At 40.5% G+C, this 11,839-nt stretch overlaps 1 protein-coding gene across 1 annotated transcript; it reads left to right on the forward strand.

Moving 5' to 3' along the window:
• The first annotated feature begins 7,392 nt into the window (after positions 1 to 7,392).
• On the forward strand, positions 7,393 to 10,520 carry LOC147608004 (pentatricopeptide repeat-containing protein At3g24000, mitochondrial-like). The gene is made up of 4 exons (XM_086790142.1): positions 7,393 to 7,756; positions 9,108 to 9,265; positions 9,496 to 9,823; positions 9,931 to 10,520. Exons 1-4 carry the CDS (start codon positions 7,393 to 7,395, stop codon positions 10,518 to 10,520), a joined length of 1,440 nt encoding a protein of 479 aa, XP_086646268.1.
• Positions 10,521 to 11,839: the final 1,319 nt, after the last annotated feature.

Raw genomic sequence — 11,839 nt, forward strand, 5'->3', positions numbered from 1 at the left:
CAGCGGAAGTAGCGCTTCTCGCGCGGGACAGGGATCCCACACTCGGGGCCTCGCCCACGGATATCCGGATAAGAGACTAATCCGTCGGTTGTTCCAAAACCGAACCCGGAAAAACTTCCTCTACCGGAAAGCATGGGCGATTCCACCAGGATAACTTTTTACTCTAACGTAGTCAAGATCATTTCTGATCGAGATGATCCGATTACATCTATAAGATACTTAGTCAGTTCAAGGAAGAAACTTGCACTTGGATCATTGGGATCAACGCTTTTTTCCCCATTCAAGAGGCACAGCCGTTGATTCCTATCCATAGAACAGTTTCTGTCCGGGATTTATTTATTTTTTTTCCTATCGTAAAAACAAAAGTTTGAGTCTCGATTTACGGATCCATCAGTCCAGCCTAACCCCATCCAGTCCCATGGGTTAGCCAACCGCCCAACCACTGTAGTGATGGGATCCAATTAAGAATTTGGTTAGGTTTTGTCCCGGGTACCAAGGAAAAGAGTTCCAAGGCCCCCTAGCCGGATGTTCATGCAAAATAAAACTAGTCACACCACTCACACACCCAATATGAAATTGCCTTTTTCAACCAGATTCAACCAGTTTAAAACAATCCTTTAATAAAACCATAGTATCACTGATCACCATCTTCCAATTCATCCAATTGATTCTTAATTTCCCATCATTCCTTCATCAGAGTATCTATGGCATCATTGGCAACTAGAACGCTCAGGAGCCGTTTCGATAGTTCCTAGCCCATAATACTTGGCAATATAATCACTTAACATGATGGACTCTCGTTGAAGATCAGCAAGATCAACCAACAGATCCATATAAGGAGCCATGGACTCATCCATTGAAGACCAGCAAGGTCAATCAACCAGATCCATGCTCGATTTCAGAAAACAACTCCAACTCTGTTCCAATATCTTCCTCGACGCACGCGTGGGTATCCTAGGCGACCCAGAGCCCGAGCACCGTATGGTCAGCACCCTCTAGGATCCTTCGCAGGTAACCTAGCGCTTCACGCATAGGCCGCTTCCTTGGCCCCTCATCCACCGTACCGGAAGCTCACCATTTTAATCGCACCGAGGCTGGTCAAGACCTCGGCCGACCTTGCTACGCGAGACGTCCTTCATTGACTCCCCGTCAGCAGTTGCAACTTTCTCATCACGACCTTAATCACAAGACGGTCAAAATGCTCCCCCCAGCATTCTTGACATAAAACAATCATTTACAGACAGCATTTACAAACAGCATTTACAAACAGTTTACAATATAATTTCTATTTTAACTTTCATTTTTCCACATTATCCCTCCTCAATCTACATTACTTATTCCATATTCCATTTATATGTATACTCATCCCATCACATCATTTCCATCTCATCACTTCAGATTCCCTCACATCACAATCGTATATTCACATCCATACATCCACAACTATATGCGTACATTCACATCTACATGCATACATCTACATCCCTATGCATACATCCACATCCACATTCACATTCACCTCCATACATCTACATCTACATGCATACATCCACTCCACATTCACATCCACATCTATACATCTACATCTACATGCATACATCCACCTCTACATCCACATCTACGTCTATACACCTACATCTACATGCATACATCCCCATCCACATCCACACCTACATCTATACATCTACATCTACATGTATACATATACATCTCCATTCACAACTACATCTACATGCATGCATCCATATCTCCATTCCCATCTACATCTATACATCTATATCTACATGCATCCATCCACCTCCACATCCACATCTACATCTATACATCTATATCTACATGTATACATCCACATCTCCATTCACATCTACATCTATACCTCTACATCTACATGCATCCATCCACATCTCCATTTACATCCTCATCTACACATCTATTTCTACATGCATGCATCCACGTCCCATGCATACATCCACTCCACATTCACACTCACATCCATACATCTACATCTACATGCAACATCCACATCTCCATGCATAATAAAATTCTTTTAATTAATCTAGGATGATAGTTCCTAGAATATGGTAGGAATTCCTCTTTTTATACTTTGAATGAATTTATTTTATGCGTAATTTCTATAAAAATTTTGCCATAGCTCCGCTACTATGACTGATAAATCTCAATTTTTTTTCTAAGGGATAAAGCTCATTATTAAAGAAATAATTAGAATGGTCTCTAATTGGATCATCAATCCATAATGGTCTCTAATTGGATCATTAAGAAAACAATTAGAATGGTCTCTAATTGGGTCATCAATCCATAATGGATTGAATCATCAATGTGCATAAACTAAAAGCATAGCAAAAAGCCATTAATTTGGCCTCAAGCATAGCTTAATCTTGGATTAAGGAAAAGCTTTATGAAAAGCTTCATTTGGATTGAGAATGGGTCATGAGTATGACCATTTCTTGAGTGAGAGAGAGAAATTATAAAAACCATTAGAATTTAAATATAAGTGGAAATTAACTTCTATAGCGTTTATTAAATTATGTAACTCTTCACTACTATTCACCAATTAACTTCAATAGCATTTAAAAAAAACATACCAATTAAACTTCTCAAGCTTGAGAGGGGTTGAGAAGAGAGAATCATTGAGTAATTATAGAAAAGATCAAAATTCAATATACTTACCTTATAATTTGCTTGATTCTTTATTCACGGTAGAGGCCCCCAACCAATCAATTGGTTTATTATGTTGATGGAGCCACCAATGGGGATTGAAGAAAGAGAGAAGTATCAAAAACTAGTGAATTATTAAAGAATTCACAGTTCTTGGTTTAGGTAGAGTAGAGTAACAATGCATAAGACACTATATATTTTAGCTTAGATGGAGTAGAGTAACAAGCATAAGACTCTATCTAATTGGGCTTAGGTGGAGTAGAGTAACAAGCATAAGAGACTATATATTTTGGCTTAGGTGGAGTAGAGTAACAAAGCATAAGAGACTATATATTTTGGCTTAGGTGGAGTAGAGTAACAAAGCATAAGACACTATATATTTTGGCTTAGGTGGAGTAGAGTAACAAAGCATAAGACACTATCTAATTGGGCTTAGGTGGAGTAGAGTAACAAGCATAAGAGACTATATATTTTGGCTTAGGTGGAGTAGAGTAACAAAGCATAAGAGACTATATATTTTGGCTTAGGTGGAGTAGAGTAACAAAGCATAAGACACTATATATTTTGGCTTAGGTGGAGTAGAGTAACAAAGCATAAGACACTATATTTTTTTCAACAAGGGGAGGCTTCTATTTATAGGAAAATTTGAGCTCCTAACCAAACAAACTGATTCTAGAATTTTCCAAGTCAGTTTGGTTGAATTTGGACTAGATTTGGACCTAGTTTGGTTACTTTTTGATTCGGTTTGGTTCCATTTTGATTTGGTTTGGTTCAAGAGAGGTGAGAGATAAAAATATCACATTATTTTTGAGTTTAAAACTCATTCAAGCATGTGAAATATGCACCTCCTTTAAAGAATTCCCCTTCCTTACATAGGTGTCAAAATTTTATTGCTCCTAGTTTTTTTACTAATAAACCTTGTACATTTTCAACCCTTCATCTTATGTGAAATATGCACCTCCTTTAAAGAACTCCTTTTCCTTACATATGTGTCATAGTTTTTTTACTAATAAACCTTGTACATTTTCAACTCTTCATCTTATGTGAAATATGCACCTCCTTAAAGAACTCCCCTTCCTTACATATGTATTTATTTACTAATAAACCTTGTACATTTTCAACTCTTCATCTTATGTGAGCATTTACTCATTTTTGGATACCCAAAATATCTCATATTTTTAATATTGCTCATAGTTTTTTACTAATAAACCTTGTACATTTTCAACTCTTCATCTTATGTGAGCATTTACTCATTTTTGGGTATCTTCTTTTACAAATTGGATTTATCTCCTCCCTACACATGGATTGATGCTATTGGTCCATAGGAACCTTAATTGGACCATAATCTAAAAATTTCTGAAAATCTAGACCCTTAGACTAAGGTTCTTTATACTTATTTTCAATTAATTCCAATTGCACATTGGAAAATTCTTTTTGAATTTCTGTTTCAGGGGAACTTATTTTAATAAGATGAGTTATTTTTCTATCCAAAAATATTCATAATCTGAATATTCTCTCTCTAGCATATTTTTCTCTCTCTAGGTTAAAACAGTTAGAAACAAGGCCTTTATATTTCTGAAGAGGGATTGATTATAGGGGAATATGCTAGACATCAAAAAGGGGTTGGGGGAGGAATCTTACATAGGAGTTTTTGTATATGAGTGTGGTGGGTGATGGTTCTGCTGTTACTCAGAGCTCATGGGTAAGTTAGAAACATCCAGTTATATATGATGGTATGAGTGGCACGCCAAAGGGATAAGTTAATGATGTTAATGGCTTCCCATGTGCATAATGTGTAGTAGCTTCTTAATGGTATCGATGGGTCAAATTAGTGAATACCTCTTATGGAATGCAAACATGAGGGCATGCCAATGCACAAAGGAATGCATTTATGAAGACATGGAGATATGTTTGAGTGAACAATTGGGGGATTCTATAAATCACATGGTCGATATGATGACATTATAAACTATGGAGGCATCAAGAGCAATGGAGATTCAATGGGGCATTAGAGTGCCGAAGTCTTTATTGAATGCGGGGGATACAATTGGATGATCTACTTTGCATTGGGAAGCTTGCCTTAATGCCAAGGTTAGGAGCATTACACACCTTATTGAAGGAAGACTATAATAAGGGATATTAAGGGGGGCAGCTTGTGTGGCATTAAAAAGAAAAGTAATCGAAAGTATTGGAAATGGCGGGTGGCAGCATACGTGGAATAAAAAGGAATGTTTTTTTTTTATTGGAAATTTTTGGATTTTGTGCAAAATAGAAGCAAGCGCAGCCTTTTGAAATGGGAATCCCGAATCTTGGGCTGCAAAAGGTGGTGAGGGCCGCATTCCTTGCGGGAAAAAGAGGAGAAAACCAGAGTGTAAGAGGCGGCAAAAATCAGAGTTTGGAGGTCTGCAGAAAAGAGGAGAACCAGGGCATTTATCGACCAGTGAATTTCAAATGAAAGATATATCTACTGTTCACACCGTGTAGGTGCTAGAATTGAAGAGCGAATTGAGTACTACAACAAAAGATGCTTTTAGTTTTCCACGCTACCTTCATCGAACAGTCTGCAGCGAAGCGGCTTTTGATATTAGTGAAATAAAATCAAGAAAAATTTCACTTGTAAACCTTCAGATAAGTGTCTTTTTTTTTATTTTTTTTTAATATACTTTCACTTCATACGATTTAGAAAAATCGTATATCTCATATATCAAAAAGGGTTTTGGAAATGAGTAGAGGGATTTGGAGAAAAAGTTAAAGGATTTGGAACTTGGAGATTTGTGGGAAAAAGGTACCAAAAATACATTTAAGTCGCGGGAAGTTGGTCTTACTTTCTACTCGATTGAATTTTGGAAATCATGAGCATGTTATAGTTATGCCATATGCCATCTTTTGCTTGTGAGATGTTAGAATTAAAAGGCAGGTTTTCAGGTGATAAAGGACATCTTGAAATGATGAAATTGATAACACTGGATGTATGGAATGTGAATGATCACATGTATGTTGGAAATATTTGAAGGTTAAGCTATGCCTACATGTGATTGGCTTGAAGGATTTGGAAAAAGGAGCCAGTGAATCTATGCGTAAAAAGGGACAAGCACTTGGTACACAATTTTGTGTAATCATCAGGATGAATTCAAGGATGTATTGAGGTGAATTGACACATGTATATGTCATTAAAAATGGAGATGTCCAATACTCCTTGGGAAATTTTGTGTGTGAGTTTCCTTGTTAGATTTGGTACCTACTCTCACAGCTAGAAGTCTCGTACTTTCTTGGCTATACCGCACACATCACGACAGCATTCACATACACTTTACATCCCATTCACTCATGCACACTCTTTTTCCCTCATGTGTACATGCATTAACTCATGCATGCATACACACTCTTGCACACACATGCATGTTTACATGCACCTACACACATTTGCTTATACGTGCACATTTACACCTTCCCATTTTTGCATGCGCACACGCACATGCGTGTGTGCACACATGCACACCACATTACATACACACACATCTGCTCATGCACACACTTTCTTCCTCGTGTGTACACGCATTCACTTGTGCACACATACACACACACATACACACACGCAAGTGTGTGCACACATACACACACTTGCACACACACACACACACACACACTTTATACACCATTCACTCATGCATGCATGTATGCACACCACACCAATGCCTTTTGCCACATGTGCACACATACAAATTCACCCCACTGTCCTAGTTGCATGTGCACATACCCGAACACAATTGCCCATTTACTTCCACGCACATTGGTACATACATACACTCACCTTGCATATGCACGTGCACAGTTACATTCATATTCACACGTGAGTTCTCATGCACATTTGTTCACATACGTTGTCGTGCTGTGGCACATCCATGTAGTGAAAGAAGCTCACAGACCATCCCATATGAACTCAGATGCATGGGCATGAAGGCAGTATGATTAGTCAAGGTCATGGCCATGGTCCTGACTAAATGAGTATTGATGGCAGTGAAAATAATGCGGGGATAGCAAATGTTAAATGAGGCCAAATGAGTCTTTTTGATGTTATGCATGGGAACAGCCCCTAAGCAAAGATATGGTGAAAAGGAGCCATAAAGAATGTGATACTTATCAATCCAAGAAAAATGGGAGAAAAATGAGGGCAGTGTGGAATTTCAAAACGGAATAAACATGTTTTCAGCTGAAAAAGGTGTGGAGAGGCCCGATTTGCCGGCAGGATCCAGAAATAACCAGAGTTGGGGGAGGGGCGCTTCGAAATGGTATGGAAGAATAAGTAGGGAGCTTTTCGGAGGGAACTAGGGCTCTCTGTAGAATGTACAGAGAGTAGCTGTGTGTGGATCGGGGAAGGGGCCTTTCTCTGTATATAATTTCTCTTCTCGGAAGCGGAAGACCTCATCTCAAATTGATTCAAGTAGGTGGCACGGCACGGGTGTATGCTACGGTGCAAGAGCCCATCATGGAGCGTTTGCAGTTGTGGCACAACAATCGATTAGGATTTCTTCAGCAAAGGTGTGAGGGTTTACTTTTGTAACAAGCAGGGTTGAAGGAATGTGGCCAAGATGTTTAGAAAATATGTGATAACAGTGAACGAGAGTCCATCAATTCAGTGGCCTCATCTAGTGCAACAACTGTAACAGTGAAACACGCTATTACTAGTGGCAAGTAAAGCTTAGAATTGGCAACCAAATGAGTAAGAGCACTGCAAGTGAGCCTGCCCCGCAGTCTAAAACAGAGAACAAGGAGGAGCGCTCTTTGATTCCACAAGGAGCCTCTGTGGTATCATTGGATGGTTTGGGGTCTTTGCACATAACATTTCTGAAGGCTGATGCAGAGCACGAAGTGCAAGAGGAGGGCTCAAACAAAGTGACTGGTCAAGTTGCATCTGCACTTGCTGCTTTAAATGTTGCCAGCAAACTTGGAAGAAGTGTTGGTGGTCTAGTTTCAGGTAACTTGCAGAAGGAGAAGTTGAATAATCCATCTTATGTGTATTCCGTTACTAGCAGCAGCTTTCCACTTAAATCTGCAGGTGGAGTAGTCCAGGGAGCTGGAAGTAATCATGGACAAATTTTAGTAGAGGAAGATTGGTTGTGTTTGTGGAGCTCCTAAGGGTGGCTTTCACAGTATCAATTGTCCTTATCTTTTCACGTCATCTGGAAGTATGTTGCTGAGGATAATGTCTTTTTAGGAAGCCTGTGAATAGTGAAGGTGACAGGTTTCTGTGGGCCTGTTGGCTATGGTTTAAGGTGTTTATGGGATTATGAGCTCTCTTTGCTCATGGTTTTTATTGTGATGATGTTTATATAAATGTGGTGCCCTTTGAAGTTCAACCACATACTCTCACAGCCAGAAGTCTCGCACTTTCCCAGCGACACCGCCCACGTCACGACATTCTTTGGTGAACCCAACGTGAAATTGCAGGGGTGAGAGTGTGGTGAAATCCCCGTGAACTATGTATGTGATGATTTCAGCATATGTATGAGGCAGAAAACCTTGATGGCCTATGATCTAGAGGGTATTCCTTAAGGGTACAGGCAGCAGAGCCTGTATGATTTGTTGGTACCAATTTACCCAGGTGGATTAGGGAAGAAGAAGGATTACAAGGGCTTATGACACTTGTTCACCTCAAGAGAGGGGGGTAAGAAGGAGCTTGTATAGACTTGTAGTTCTCTCTTAGGACTGTAGAATGGGCAACAAGGGCTTGTGACACTCATCCTTCTCGACAGCTGAGGAAGGAGAGGAGCTTGCAATGACTTGATCCATTCCTGCCACTTCAAGGGCCTATGACACTCATCTATTCCAATAACCAAGGATAGAGAGGAGCTTGTAGTGACTTGAAGCTAACCCTTTGTCTCAAGGGCTTACGAAACTCGACCTTTTTGATAGCTGAGGAAGGTGAGGAGCTTGTATTGACTTGAGGTCTTCCCTACAAGTTGCAAAACAGTTAGAATGCTCAAGAACTTATGAATGCCGGAAAGGTGGACACTTCTTTGTACTCTAATTGTCGGAATATCTGAAAGAAACTCTTTGAAAAACAGGGCTAAATGTATGCAATGATAATCTGAATGAATGGTTCGACATAGAGAAAGCCCAAAACATCAGAAGGATAAAAGGAATGCCAATGCAGAATGCTGTAGAATTGAGTGTATGAACATGGAGATTAAAGCTCTACTTGTTGTTCAGGAAAGCCATATATGATGGCATTATATGTACACATGGAATGCTCATTTGTAATACATGAATAAACTATGTGCCAGTTAATGGCTGCAACCAGTTAGAGTCTTTGAAAAGAAGCTCATGGTGATTTGAAGCAGTACAGGGCATTGGTGGAAGGGGAAGGCAGGCTAGGCTTCATATGTGATGCAGGATGGCAAAGCATGATAACCCACAGCAATTTGTTGAAGGATTGAAAAAGCTTTGTAATCAGGGTAGCCTTCATGAAGCCATACGGACTGTGGACAACCTGACAGTGGACGGGCACAGCTCTCATGTTTCTACCACTATGTTTTACTATCTCTTACAAGGGCGCATTGACAAAAGGGACTTGGATACTGGCAGAACAGTGCATTCTCTTATAAGGAGAAGAAGATATGAGCTCAACACTTTCTTGGGAAGCCACTTGATTAGAATCTCATTAGAATGTATGCGTTGTGTGGTAGTTTACCGGAAGCAAATGATGTGTTCTCTAAGCTTTCGAATCCGAATGTCTTTGCATGGACTGCTGTGATTCTAGCACATGCAAAGCTTGGATATGGTGGAAATGTGATTCATTTGTTCAGCAAATTGCAACAGACAAGTGTAATTCCAGGGAATTACACAGATGTTGCTGTTTTAAAAGCATGTTCAAGTATGGAAACTCTTCATGAGGGTAAGCTGGTCCATGGACACTTACTTGAGAGTGGTCATGACTCAAACATTACTGTTTTCAATACCCTTATTAGCATGTATGCCATATGTGGTAGCCTGTATGATGCATATAAAGTGTTTAAGAGATTGCCCATTTCAAGTGTGGTGACATGGAATGGAATAATTGGAGGTTACGCTCAGCATGGGCATGGTCACCGGGCTCTCCTTCTCTTTCAGGAAATGCAACAACATGGCATGAAGCCAACGCAATTACGTTCGTGTGTGTTTTGAAAGCATGTTCCTATATGGCAAGTTTAGGGCAGGGCAAGCTTACTCATGCCTATGTAGCTGAGAGTGGGTTTGAAACTGATGTATTTGTAGGGAGTATCCTTATTGGCATGTATGCCAGATGTGGAAGGCCTGCAGATGTACAGAGTGTGTTTGAAAAGCTACCAAAACATGACCGGGTGACATGGAGTGCAATGGTTGCAGGGTATGTTCAGCATGGGCGGGGTGAGGAGGCTCTCCATCTTTTTGAGCAAATGCTGCGGGAAGGGATGGAGCCAAAGGATACCATTTTTGTTAGTGCTTTGAAAGCTTGCGCCAGTACATCAGCTGATCATAGGGGTAATTTCATTCATGGATATGTTGTCGAAAGTGGTTATGATTTGGATGCATGCGTCAGTAGTATGCTAATTGATATGCTTGCAAAACTTGGGTCTCTTGAGGAAGCTCTGAGAGTGTTTGACAGTTTAGGACAAGAAGGTGTGGTGCCATGGACTACTATGATTGCAGGATATTCTCAACATGGATTGGACAAGCAGGACTTTTTGAACAAAATGCAACAGGAGGGGCAAATGCCCAATAATGTTACTCTTATCAGTGCCTTGAATGCATGTTCAAGTATAGCTGCCCTTTCCCAAGGCAAGCTAGTCCATGCTCGCTTGATGGCTAGTGGCTTTGAGTTATAGATGCAGTGGTTGGGATTGCCCTTATCAATATGTATACGAAATGTGGGAGTCTGGAGAGTGCAGCCAGGGTGTTCAAAACTTGGCATATCAAAGATAAGAGATATGGACTACCCTGAGCGTAAGGCACCAGCCTCTGAGACAACAAGGAAGGTTAATGTCAATGGGGGTTCAACCCCATTATCACTAGAAGGTTTGAACGAGGATGATGTTGGCTTAACCATGCAAGATGGGCAATACTACGATGCAATGCTATCTTTTGCAGATATTCTCGACACGCATGGGGAATCTAGAAACACAGTTGTGGACTGCTCTGAGAACAATCAAACTGTATCTTATGAAGGTAAAAGCTATGAGAAATTCAACTAGGGGGATGCCAAACCAACACTTGTGCAAGTTGCATTAGCTGGCAAAGAGAATGGAGATGGAGTTTTAACAACCCTTGAAAATAGGCTTCTTATGAGTAGGATGATCAATACAAGAAATTCAACCAGTCAGGAAAGCCTTGATGAGAATGTGAGTTCAGAGGATGAAAAAGCTGAAGATAACGTGCCAAATTTTGATAAAGATGAAGGCAAATCAGTATAAATTTGAATGAAAATTAGCCTATATAGCAACTTGGTGGCACATACCGGAGGATGTGCAGGTTTAGAGGGGGTGGATGTCATGCTGTGGCACATCCATGTAGTGAAAGAAGCTCACAGACCATCCCATATGAACTCAGATGCATGGGCATGAAGGCAGTATGATTAGTCAAGGTCATGGCCATGGTCCTGACTAAATGAGTATTGATGGCAGTGAAAATAATGCGGGGATAGCAAATGTTAAATGAGGCCAAATGAGTCTTTTTGATGTTATGCATGGGAACAGCCCCTAAGCAAAGATATGGTGAAAAGGAGCCATAAAGAATGTGATACTTATCAATCCAAGAAAAATAGGAGAAAAATGAGGGCAGTGTGGAATTTCAAAACGGAATAAACGTGTTTTCAGCTGAAAAAGGTGTGGAGAGATCCGATTTGCCGGCAGGATGGAAGAATAAGTAGGGAGCTTTTCGGAGGGAACCAGGGCTCTCTATAGAGTGTACAGAGAGTAGCTGTGTGTGGATCGGGGAAGGGGCCTTTCTCTGTATATAATTTCTCTTCTCGGAAGCGGAAGACCTCATCTCAAATTGATTCAAGTAGGTGGCACGGCACGGGTGTATGCTACGGTGCAAGAGCCCATCATGGAGTGTTTGCAGTTGTGGCACAACAATCGATTAGGATTTCTTCAGCAAAGGTGTGAGGGTTTACTTTTGTAACAAGCAGGGTTGAAGGAATGTGGCC

This window comes from Cibotium barometz, chromosome 54, assembly GCF_041138505.1.
Source record: "Cibotium barometz isolate CiBa-2024 chromosome 54, ASM4113850v1, whole genome shotgun sequence".
Lineage (NCBI taxonomy): Eukaryota > Viridiplantae > Streptophyta > Polypodiopsida > Cyatheales > Cibotiaceae > Cibotium > Cibotium barometz.

Bases quoted from the DNA above. Each gene is read 5' to 3' on its own strand.
- LOC147608004 (XM_086790142.1), top strand. From the start codon at position 7,393: ATGAGTAAGAGCACTGCAAGTGAGCCTGCCCCGCAGTCTAAAACAGAG. The intron at 9,266-9,495 runs GTGCATTCTCTT...AAATTGCAACAG, and splicing joins ACTTGGATACTGGCAGAACA to ACAAGTGTAATTCCAGGGAA. The intron at 9,824-9,930 runs GTTCGTGTGTGT...ATGTATTTGTAG, and splicing joins CATGAAGCCAACGCAATTAC to GGAGTATCCTTATTGGCATG.